We start from the raw sequence: 12,484 nt of genomic DNA on the forward strand, positions 1-12,484 counted from the left end.
AGTGTTTTTCTAAAGTGGATTGTCCAGTTTCTTCCTTCACTGTTTTATATTTTTATGTATTTGATGCATCCAACCTAAACTGGGACTATTTTATGAGTGGGCAATGTGCTTAACTGAGGTTAGCTGTGTGCATACAGCTAACTTAACATGTAAATAGTCTGGGGTGCTTCCTTTGTGATTCGGGTACTTCATAAACCCTTTACTTTTATTAACCTCATTCTTTCTGAAAGAGGTGTTACACCTGGACATGTTGTCATTTATAAAATAGCTATTACATACAAATCATTCCACAACATTCAAATGCAAATGAGTCGACAGTCTGTGCAACAGTTAGAGTCTTGTGACATGTACGGGTTTATCAACTATAAAATCTACACCAACTTAACATAACATTTATAACAGAAATAATTTTACAACTGTTATTATTCTATATATCGACTCATTTAATATAAAGGTCAGAGAAGTGTCATAATTTAAGGCTGTAAAGTCCTAAAGTCACATCCTCAGTAACACTCCTTGTGTCTCTTGGCTGTGTAGTAGATAATAAGGCCCAGGGTGATCAGCACCCCTGAGCCCACCAGAGTCAGGAAGCCCACCACGGGCCTTTTGACCAGCACGTGGCAGCCTGGGCTGGGCTGAGGCATGCTGGGACACTGCTGCGGCTCGGCTCCGATAATGGGGAAGCCGTTGTGCTGGATGATGTTGCGATAGTTCGACAGCGATGCCTTGACGATGACTTCTTCGTGCACCTGGCCGTACAAACCGAACCCCGGGTCCCTTTGGTCGCTCAGAGCGTAGGCAAAGTAACCCTTCAGGTTCACACCGTCCAGAGTGTACGCTGAGGAGGGAAGAGGACTCAGCCTTTTGTATGTCTAGCTGTCCTGAAAGCTTTGTTTTCATCTGTCTATAAATATACAATACTAATGTCCAACAATTCATGTGTATAAATAACCCCCATATATGTCATGCTTGTTGTATTTTAGCCTTCTGTTTGAGAGTAAACTTCCCTCTACACAAATATCTACAGGCTGTTTCCTGTGGATGGATGCCACCTAGTGGTGATAGAGAGCACTACAGCACACAACAACAACACGATACTATGTGCACATCAAAGCGTGACGCTAAAGTGTAACACAATAAACCTTACAAGGACAGGTTAGCGGAGAGTGTGTAGCCTTGGCTCATCTCAGTGCATCAGTGTGTATCTGTGTTGATATTTTTGTGTGTATTCAGCTGACTATTCAGAGGTCAGTGACCCAAATACCTGTCTAATAATTAAGCTCCACTGAGGCCAGTCAGGAGGAAAACTTCAATCACGTCTGAGGGAGTGATCACTCGGCACACACATGCAGCAATAACTATATTCAACTTATAAATAAACACATAAATCCTATAAAACTAATGTGTGCAGTCTCACCTTTCAGCGCCTCGTTGATGTAGTTGTACAGGTAGTAGACTCTGAGGCTGTCTTTGAAGCGGGCCGGGTCTTCCTGGACCCCGTTAGCCATCACGTAGACCGGTACATCAGAGTAGTGCTCCTTCACCTGACACAGCAGAAGAGAGATATCAGTAACATGTTCATCTAGCTATAATATTATCATCATTTGGCCAACATCCACCAGGCTGGAAAAACCAGACGGGATGACTCATATCTGCAGCCCCCTAAAGACACAGTGACTCAGACCTCTCCTGTCTTACCCAGTTGAGGGCTTTCCTCAGACCCCAGGGCACAACAGGCCTCGGGGACATGATCCACGTGGTGTCTACCATGTGTTGGACCTCTAACCTTGTTGAGTAGGTGTACCTGCAGACATGGAGATGATACAGAAGCTGTGTATTATTAAATAAAGACAGAAAACACAATCTCATTGTGGGTTTAAGTTTCATGCCTTTTAAAGTCGAGCTGAATCGGCATTTCGAGGGTATCTAGCTTCCCTATCGTGACGTATTTCCGAGTGAAACAGGACGTGCAGGCGGGACATATCATTAGAGGGATTTGATTTGATCGTTGAGAAGTGGGCGTAGACAGACGTTCTCCACAGCGCAGTAGCTAGCTAACTGACCGAGCGCTCTTGGTGCTCTGCGGCTAAATGTTGCAGATTGATTGGTTGAAATTGTTTGGTGCTAACTTACGTAAGCACGCGTGAAATTTAGTTTTAAGAAATGGATTTTCTGTATTTATTTTTTTTGGCCTATATTGTCAAATAGATGCACATTATTACCGGGGATGTGATCTAAAAGGAATAAAATGACATTTTTCATTTCACCTCGACTTTAAATTTGTCTTGGAACTGTTAAGAGATCCTAAAGGCGATTGGTTTTATCAAAGCAAAATGATTTTATCTTACGAGTTCTCCTTGGGGTGCGTCACCAGCTTGGTACTGAAGTGACTGATGGCAAAGAAGTCATATGTGCCTTTAACCAGCTGTCTGTCCTCCTCATTGAACACCGGCAGGCTGTGGAAACACACACAGAGAAGGAGATTATGTAACAGTTTTGTTTTAGAAGTAAGAAGTTTTGGCTTCACACTATTAACTATTGATTGAGCATACTTTATATCAGTGGTTCTCAACTGGTCTAGCCTCAGGACCCAACCACCTCCTTAATCACTAATCGTGACCCAATATTTTTCAACTTATTTAATGTAAAATGGTGCAGTTTGGACCTGAGACAGAACACAACATCACAGTATGTCACCATCACAAAACACAACCGTATAATAGTCGAGCAAAATCACCAGCAGTGCATAAGAGGAAAATATTCATATGTTTCAGCAGAATAAACTCAAAAAGTGCAACATAAAGGCAACTACTGTCGGGCTCATCAAGTTTCAAGAATGTATCTGTAGCTGGGATTAACCGATCAGTGGATACATGGAGTGTGAATAAGCTACACTACTACTGCACTCACGTCATAGGAAAGCCATGTCCTTCAAAATAAAAGCACAGCATAGACTTTTTTTTTTCGAGCACACATCCATGACCCACTGAAAACAGCTCCGCGACCCACTTTTGGGTCCCGACCCACCAGTTGAGAACCACGGCTTTATATTGATGACCAGACATTCAATTAAACAGCAATAAAACCGAAATCCTTCTTATCGGCACCAAATCCACCTTATCTAAAGTTGACAGTTTCTCACTCTCCATTGACGACACCCCTGTTTCCCCCTCCCCTCAGGTTAAGAGTCTGGGTGTCATCCTCGACAGTACTCTATCTTTCCAATCACACATCAATAACGTCACCCGGTCCGCTTACTTTCACTTACGTAATATCAACTGTCTCAAATCTCAAAACCCATCTGTTCCGCCTCACCTACTCTCCCCAAATCTAAGCACTGTCCCTCACCCACTCCTAATGTATTTTATCTGGTCTGTTTTACCCTTGTTGGTGTTTTTACTCTTGTTTGTGTTTTTTTGTACAGCGACCTTGAGTGTCCTGAAAGGCGCTTATAAATAAAATGTATTATTATTATTATTCTATAACATTTAAAACTGATTTCCAACCAAGCTGACCAAGAAGACCAAGAAACTGTGGTTATTAATGCCAACCAATAAAAATAGATTACAACATTTAATTATATAAATAACAAATTAACAGATATTCCCACAGTCCCATCCATCATCTGTACTGATATCACACCATCGTACACCTTAAAAAAATCCCAGTTTAAATCCTTTTAATCCTGTTACAACCCCAGAACTACAGCAATACATCAAATTACAAAGGCTATCAGTTAGCATTTCTTCATTGTGACTGTAAAAGCAATGCCTATTCTAGAGCTAACAAAGTGACTGTATTTAAGTATTTGTACTCAAGTGAGTTGAGCTGACGCAGCCAGCTCCTCATCCCCAGAGGATAGTCCCCGATGCCAAAGATCGGCTCTGCAAACCAGCCGACGCAGAAATCTAAAATCCTTTTGGCTGGTTCCACGTCTTCACGGCTGAATGAAAACGCCGGTTCCACCCAGTCCATGTGCAGAGCCAGAGACACCTGAGACACAACACAAGGTATACCTGTGATATTGTTTATTCTGTTATTGACTAAAGTGAATCAACCCTTACCTTATTCATGACAGCTTAAAAGTTTAAAACACATTGTCAAGTCCTCTGGTGCTCAAGGAAGCGTTGCATCAGAGGATGGTTCATTTGGAATAAACAGAAGTAGCACATGCAGCAAGAGAAATAACAGGTATACACATAACAACGTAAACCTTGGCACAAATTTCAGCAACAGAAAATCCAATAAAAGTGTCTATGTGATTGGAAATGATCTATGAAAACTAGGGATGCACGATATTGGATTTTTTGCCGATATCGGATATGCCGATATTTTACAACTCTTTTAGCCGATTACCGATACTGATATTTTTTTCCCACACACCTAATAGCAGAGATCATCAACTCTCTTCTGTATTGGAATTAGCGTACAGTATAATGGTGATACTCTTATCACATTTGTTACAACGGTCGGGGTGACGGGTCTTGAGATGGTTGATCAAGTTTGTAGTGTTGAAAGACTTTGCCTTGGCTCCTCCTCGCATCGCCGAAGCTGAGCCGTCATTGCAAATAGCAGTTTTGCTTTCTATTTCGGACACTTTGAAAAACTTCCACACCACGGACATTTTGGCTTCTAACTCCCTCATGCTGCAGGTAGACACACGTGATGTCATCACGCTGCGCCGCGCAGGTCTTCTTCGGGCCGGGGACATTGCGCCGAGGTCGGGCATTAAATCAAGTATGCAGCAGCCCATTATTTTATCGGTTAATTATATCGGCGGATATCGGCGTGTTGGCCGATATCTGATAGTTCATTTTTAAGCCGATATCGGCCGATACCGATAATGTGCCGATAATATCGTGCATCCCTAATGAAAACATTTGCTGATGACTTATATGGTTGTAACATTCAGACGGACATGTATGAACCCATAAACATGAAGAAATACGACTTGATTTAAATGACAAATGTCCTCTGAGACATTATCAATCAATCCCAGCACTGCAGTAGTACTCACCTGTCCTCTCTGAGCGTGTCTGAAGTCGTGGTCGTAAGCGTGCCAGGCCATAGCGTGCGCCCGCAGCATCTGATGCCCCTCCTGGTAGCTCACCACCTCATCGTTGGGCTCATTCAGGGTGATCCACATCTTCACATAGGCGCCGAGTTCTCTGTAACAAAGTCGGGCATATTCTGCGAACGCCTCCGGAGTATCCCTGAGAATAACAAGTCACATAAGCACATTTAAAATACACACAAAGATTGATCCTGTTTACTTCCTGTTTCACTTTACTTTTACATCAGACTAGTCTATAAATGATCGTCAATTGTGATTCCTACAAGTCCTGGAAACGGTTCAGCGTTCATGTAAATACTTCAAATTCAATTCAATTGGATTTTTAGGAGTAGAAGAAGAAAGAGCCACAAGTCGCTCACTAAAAAACCCCACAATCATCTCTGTATCCGACCTGTTCAGCCACTTGTTGGCGGCGTCCAGCGGGGCCGGCAGGCTGCTGCGCTGACGCGTGTGGTGCCACAGAGTGACCACAGGCGTGACGTTGTTCTGCAGCAGCTGACGGGTGAAGCAGCGGTAGTAGCCCAGCAGGGTGGTGTTGGGATGGGCGACGTCGCCTGAAGGCACCACGGCCGACCAGTTGAGGGAGAAGTGGAAGTGATTTACGCCAACCTGCCGGATTTCATCCACCTGAAGAGAGGGAGGAATGGGTTGTCATGGGTTACGAGGACACTTGAATAGAGCGGGGCCATCTTTAAAGTTTACTCTATTGAACTTATACTCATCTTCCAGTTTAAATGATCAGAGTGTAAAGCTATTAAAGAGATAAATGGATGATGGACCTGCTGTCGGATGGTGGCGTAGTCAGCACAGTGTGTGTTTCGGCGTAAAGGTGGAGCACTGAAGCCCTCCAGCCTCATCAGCTCTCCGTTATTAGAAATATTCCACAGGTAAACACTGGGGTCTGCAAACTGGCTGGGTGCAGTCTCCACCTTTGATGAGCCGAGAAACAGAAGACCATTGTCAACTCGCACTCACACACATTTGAGTTTACCTAAAACAGCACAAAGCAAACAGAGGCAAAGTGGGGCAAAGTGATAAGGAGAGTTGGTGCTGTGCTGCTGAGCTCAGCTGGCAGGCCGTGGGAGGTTTTGTGGTTTATGATTAAGAGAGGATTCATCATTGAGCTGGACTTTCACCATGAAAAGTGCAAGTTGGTAATAATATGATACACTTGATGTAACTCACACTTAGAGGAGAGGAGGAGCAGGTAATAAAATACAAATAATGTGACTATTAAAATGTCTAATAACAAGTGGAATTAATGTAAGATATAGAATATTTTCTTTTTGCAAAGTCGACAAAACCTCACGCTTCACTGGCTTATACTGAATCTCTGAACTAAAGTTAATACTCTGTTAATGTTTACTCTAGTCCTCTTTTTCCTCTACTTTTCTTGTTTCATTCAATATCAGACCACTCTGGCACATCCACCATCCACTCCCCCCCTTTACATACACTCCACACACACTCACACAGGCAAACACACACAGATATACCTGTATGGAGTTGGCAGAAACCCCCCAGGCAAAATCGCACGGGAAGGTTCCTTGTGCAGGTGTGTTCTCCGGCAGCTCTGGGAATCCGTTTTTCTGGATGACGTTTCTTTAGGAATAATGAAAAATCATCGCTTTAGTTGGAGCTGTGCTGAGAGTTAAAGCTACCTCTGCAGACAGGCTTGCAAAAAGCCATAAAAGCCATAATTTAATGTTTAAATTAAAATGAGAATTTGAGAGTCAGTATCTAAAAAAGCTTGTAAGTTGAAGTAGTTTGTACTCAGGATCATACATCTTTTTCCCCCTGCATAGTTACGTCTACCTGTAAAAGGTGGCAGATGTCTTCGGCTCCCTCTTCACGTCAGGAGTGTTGAAGTCAACATAGTAAAGTCCTCGTCGTATCCCATATTCTCTGTGCCACTCGAAGCCGTCGATCAGAGACCAGGCTGTGTATCCGATCACATTCACTTTGTCGATGACGATAGCTGTCAGGCGAACACAGACAGACCGACAGCCCAGATTTAAGCCACTACATTTCCTAACATGAGATGAAAAATTAGGCTGAGTCATTACTTACATTTTAGAGCTTCTGCGATGAACGTCTTGAGGTAGTACATGTGTTTTGGGTCTTTTGTCTTGGTGTTGCCAAGGACGTGCCTGTGTGGAGCAGCAGTGAAAACAAGATACAGCAAATACTACAACAACACATAAACATCTCAGACAAATCAACACTGAACCTACCATCCACTCTGCACTACAAATATGGGCGGCTTGTTGTACTCGGCGTTGACCCAGTAGAGCAGCATCCTCAGGTCCAGATCCTCCTGCTGCCCAAACTTGAAGCTCTCAATGAGCTGGAAGCTGAGGGTCGCTCCGTGAGAGAGGGCGAAGAAGTCAGCCGTCCCCCTCACATGCTCCCTCTCCTCCTCGGTGAAGGAGGGCAGCCGTGAGCCCAGCCTGGCCTTCATGCAGGGAGGGTAGTCTCCGTCTATGAAGAGGGGCCGGGCGAACCAGCCTAGGACGTGGTCCAGGGAGCACTGGCACTCTCGTAGGCTCTCCAGGCGGGTGCGGCTGGGTTTGATCCAGTGAGAGGCCAGCGCCATGGACAGCTTGCCCTGCTGACGGGGGCGGTAGTGGCGGTCGTAGTGATGCCATACAGCTGCATGAGCCTGGGGGAGATACAGTCAACTTTAACTTTGTGGCTTTAAACACATCATGTATTATGTGTATATTTTATTCTTTCGAGGGATTTTTACAGTGTGGTATTTCTACTTTCACTTAAATCATCTAGGAACACACTCCCACCGCAGAATAATACAAAACAACTGTAAAACCTAACAGTCTATCTTAATAAAAGAAGTAAGTAATTAAAGGTAATTTTTTTCGACAACTTTGAAAATGTTAAAGTCAGGGAAAAATGTGAATTAAGCTACGGGTGCTGTAGCTAGAGGTAGCTGCCAGCCTACGGTATTACGTTGATTGTTGTAAGGGTGGCGACAACAATGGCGATCATGGCGGTGCATGTCCGGTGAAAAAATTTTAGAAAAATCCAATAAATCATGAGGTGTTATTATTAAATCATAAATTAATAATGAGGTGTGTCTTGTCCAAGTCAGTGTTAACATCTGACATTGATTTGTGGACACTGAGTCACATAACATGGAAGCTATTGGAAAAAAACATATTTTTTTTACATACAAATATTAATCGACAATAGAAAAAGCAATGTAATCTAATGTCATGAGGTGTGTCTCATTTGTCCAAGAGAGTATTAACATCTGACATTGATTTGAGGACACTGGGTCACATGACATGGAAGCTATTGAAAAATAACATAAAAAATTTACATGAAAATATTAATAGAAAATTTTAGCAGCAATTAAATCCAATGTAATGAGGTGTGTCTTAGTTGTCCAAGTGACTGTTACCATCTGGCATTAATGTGAGGACACTGGGTCACATGACAAAGAAGCTATTTTTAAAAAACTATAAAAAACATTAAAAGTGTGTCTTACACACCAAATTTTACTTGTTTTATGTTAATGCAACTTTTAAGGTTTAAGGTAATTGATTTCCACGAATGACACAGATGGGTTGAGATAAACTACTTCATTAAGTTCATCTTACTTAAGTGATATGTTCAAAATACTCATTTTAAGTTCAAAACACTGAATGGAATGGGTACTTAGTTACCTTAAAGCTCCTGTGAGGAACTTTCAGTTTGTATTGATTTTGGCGCCCCCTGTGGACAAAGTCGTACCACTCATCTCTTTGCTGATTTTGTCCTGTACATGCTTTAGTGGTGTTTTTTAACAAAAAATCTCATCCTGCTTTCTTCAACTGTCATATGTATCACTCACTTTAAATTTTTGCCCTGGAAAATGTAAACAAAGACAGCTTGCAGTTAAGTGCTTCATCTGACACCTACCCACCTACTACACCTATATAGAAATAATCAATCTTGTCACTGATGGTCTGGTTTGCTTTTGTAGGTCATAAAAATGCAGCTGTATTAATTTCAGTCTGTTTCATAACCAGATAAAAACTCCTCACAGGAACTTTAAAAAGTTTCCTCAAATGGTTTGAGTTGAACTAACTTATCAGGTTTTACAGTGTTCGGTGATACGTCAAGTGCTCACATCTATAAAAAAACAAAAAAGCACAGCTTATTCAAATAACTATGTTCATTCTAAACACAACCATTTCACATGACTTGACACAGTTAACTTATTAAACTTATTTTCCCCAAGGTAATCGGTTTTTAAGTAAACTTAACTTGTTAGAGTTCATAGTGTAGGCTAACAGCTAACATTAGTACACATTTGGGTAATAAAAAAAACAACATCGTGTTCAACTTTACTCCTCCACTCACCTTGAGTAGATTATGTCCCACCCGGAACGGAAGATCCGGATCGTTCTTTATCCCGGGAGCGACCACTCCGGTGCCGTACCCGTGCCACGCCTCCACAAACGGGTTATCGATGGTGATCCAGTACTTCACATCATCCCCGAAAGTCCGGAAACAGAAATCCGCGTAATCCTTGAAAATTCCCACCAGCTCCGGGTTGCTCCAGCCGCCGAGGGTCTGCTGCAGGTGGTCGGGCAGGTCCCAGTGGTAGAGCGTGACCACCGGCTGCACGCGAAACTCCTTCAGCTTCTTGATGAGGCTCCGGTAGTAGTTGGTGCCAATTTCGTTGTAGCTCCCGCGGGTGCCGTTGGGAAATATCCGCGACCAGGACAGGGAGAACCTGTAGTGGCTGACCCCGAGCTGCTTGATGGCTCGAGTGTCGGCTTGGATGTTGTGATAGCTGTCGCTGCCTACGTCCCCGGTGGCCTTGCGGCTCCCCCCGCGCGTGAAAGTGTCCCAAATGGAGAGCCCCTTGCCGTCCTTCTCAAACGCGCCCTCCACCTGGTACGCCGCCGTGCCCACCGCCCATATGAAGTCTTTGGGGAAGGTGTCATAAAGGAAAGCCTTATCTCCTGGATAGGGCAGCTTGCTGAAACGCCCCCACGTTTTTAAACCAGCGTTGGGTTTAGAGGCCGCAGAAGTGAAGGCGAGAAATGTGACAAGGGCGAGCAAAGCACCCATGGTGCCTGTCAGTACACTGTGGCTCCAGTTATTGACTCTGATCCTCACTTTACCATGCTTAGAGGCGACTAAACAGCGGGCCAGTCATCTGTGAACCCACTACAAGCCGCCTCTCATAATCTATCAATTATTAGCCAAAGCACCTGACGCACGAAGGTCTCCAGGCACAACATGATGTTCAAAGCCCCAATGATCCATCTTATCCAAAGCAGGGGCGCATTAGTCTGGATTTCAAAGAGGCCTACTGATGATAAATTCAGAATGGGAGAGTGACCCAGGTGCAAAAGTGTTAATATAATCGCAATAACATCCTCCTCTGGAAGATAATCTAATAACCCAATTTAAATGTCACGTGTCAAGAGCACAAAACAACTCATCTGCATTTCTCACTGGATCAGTGAGTCAGGAGCGCGTGCAGGCAGAGGTGATGGGGGAGAGAGGTGCGAGGTGCAAACAGCAGAGCACCCTGATGCTACAGCATGGACACATACTTCCTGCTTTCATCTCGGTTGCTTGGAAACTCACTGCTGGTCATCATTTTGTGGACGCGTAGCTTTGACTTTGAGTAGTTAACATCCATATGTTTCATAAATAAAGTTTAGAATTGAATGGTCGAATAATCGATTAACAGACACCAAAACTAGTTTTTGATAATCGAGAGTCAAGCAAAATTGCCAAACACTTAGCACTTCGGGTTTCTCCAGTGTGTGAATTTTCTACTTCTTTGATTTATATCATTGTAAACCTTATGTAATGTGTACTGACTGTTAGTCGGACAAAAGGAGACATCTGAAGACGTCAGCTGGGGCTTTCTGATACTGGTTGCAGTCCTGAAATTGTGAATCCGGTCAAGAAAATCATTATCTGCTTAATTAAGAAAAAAAGTGAACACATTGTCCAACATCCAACATCCGTCATCCAAGTGCATTGGAACAAAAATGACAACAAATAAACATACATAAAAAAACGTTTTTCATGCAAGGGAGAGGTTGCCTTTAGGGTAGATGTTTTGGTTATGTTTACTTCTGGGGGAATTTAATTTTGATGTAATAAACTACATCCTGCCCATGTTTTGTATCCCTTCAATTGTTCAGTTACACAATAAATTCAATATTCAATCAGTATTTGTCTGTACAAATCAAAATGTAAAGCCCCTAAACGACGTGTAAAACCAGAAGGATTTAGTTTTTCAGGATTAAGCTGTTTGGAAAAGCTTTTTCTCTTGCTGAAAGCCAGATTAATGACCTACGGCAAAGTCTTTTCAAATAATAATAAAATCTTTATTGTTCTATTAAATGTGTAGCGCAGATGCTTTTACAGACTGTTGTTCTCGTTGTTCCTCAGTTCAGTAAATTTGAAGAGGAGCATTACACACACACACACAGACGCTGCTTGTCAGCTCAGCAGGTGATAGAGGAGAAAAATGTCTCTGAAGGCAGGTGGTTTATCAGTGTAGGAAGCAGACTCACCTGGCAGCCGGGCAGCTTGTGATTACGGCCCGTCATGGATCATAACCAGGAGCAGAGCGTGGTGTGTGTGTGTGTGGGTGTTTTTCCACCAAGCTGAGCTGCACTGGAAAGTTCCCATCTCAAGTGTACATGCATAAGCAATGCAGAGCGCTGCTGCTGTCTATATATAACACAGGAAGAACACCATGGAGGGATGCTCGGCAGCCCGAGAGCACAAACTGTTTGTGCTGGGACTGAGAGTGTGGGTAAACACAAGGCTGAACACACTGCAAATATAGGAATCAGAGCCAATTCAAATACAGGGATTGCAGTTTGAGGAGAAATTTACACAACAAAATCTGAAACCAAAGACGACTTATGTTCTAAGAGTTTTAGTTCAGTGGCAGTGATTGCTGCTTTATGGAAGCATCTGCACACTTCTGTAGAAATCCAGACCTATAAGTTGGAAAAAATAATTCTTAAAATTACAGGAGGAGCCAATCAATCCGTTTTCATCCACATCAGAGTGTGAGCTGGGTTACATGAAGCAAAACCTTCATTCAGTAACCAAAACCGTTAGATAGCTTACATTTTTGTTCCATTTTTGTCCTGTCACAACTACATACTTCATTTTTAAAGTTTAAAGTTTTAAATGTGTTTATGCTTAAGAATTAAAAATATGGATTAATAAGGATTTTTACCATTACATGTAGGACAGTCAACATTTTTAAACTTATTAAACAGCTCTGTTCAATACTTGAATGCTACTGATTGGTTATTTAGGCATTCCGAGGTCTGTTATTTCTCAATAACAGACCGTTGCTATGAAGAATAGACCGTTGCTAGGCTTTAATCACAGAATCTGGAGGACTAACTGTAA

General features: G+C 42.8%; 1 protein-coding gene across 1 annotated transcript; it reads right to left on the reverse strand.

The window, feature by feature from the left end:
• Positions 1-503: 503 nt before the first annotated feature.
• kl (klotho) lies at positions 504-10,156 on the reverse strand. Its single transcript, XM_069674170.1, has 13 exons — positions 9,440-10,156; positions 7,309-7,736; positions 7,145-7,224; positions 6,890-7,052; positions 6,571-6,676; positions 5,854-6,003; positions 5,466-5,701; positions 5,018-5,213; positions 3,815-3,993; positions 2,349-2,456; positions 1,699-1,804; positions 1,418-1,544; positions 504-838 (listed from the first exon to the last, which is right to left on the reverse strand). Exons 1-13 carry the CDS (start codon positions 10,154-10,156, stop codon positions 504-506), a joined length of 2,931 nt encoding a protein of 976 aa, XP_069530271.1.
• Positions 10,157-12,484: the final 2,328 nt, after the last annotated feature.

This window comes from Semicossyphus pulcher, unplaced genomic scaffold (genome assembly GCF_022749685.1).
Source record: "Semicossyphus pulcher isolate SPU_LCO1_2020_fin unplaced genomic scaffold, fSemPul1.0.p SCAF_10, whole genome shotgun sequence".
Classification (NCBI taxonomy): Eukaryota; Metazoa; Chordata; class Actinopteri; order Labriformes; family Labridae; genus Semicossyphus; species Semicossyphus pulcher.

What these genes read in the sequence shown, in the direction of transcription:
- kl (XM_069674170.1), bottom strand. Translation starts at nt 10,156, where the DNA reads ATGGGTGCTTTGCTCGCCCTTGTCACATTTCTCGCCTTCACTTCTGCG. An exon ending in TTTGTAGTGCAGAGTGGATG is followed by an intron (nt 7,225 to 7,308) that starts GTAGGTTCAGTG and finishes TGCTCCACACAG; the next exon opens with GCACGTCCTTGGCAACACCA. An exon ending in TTTCTGCCAACTCCATACAG is followed by an intron (nt 6,004 to 6,570) that starts GTATATCTGTGT and finishes GGCTCATCAAAG; the next exon opens with GTGGAGACTGCACCCAGCCA.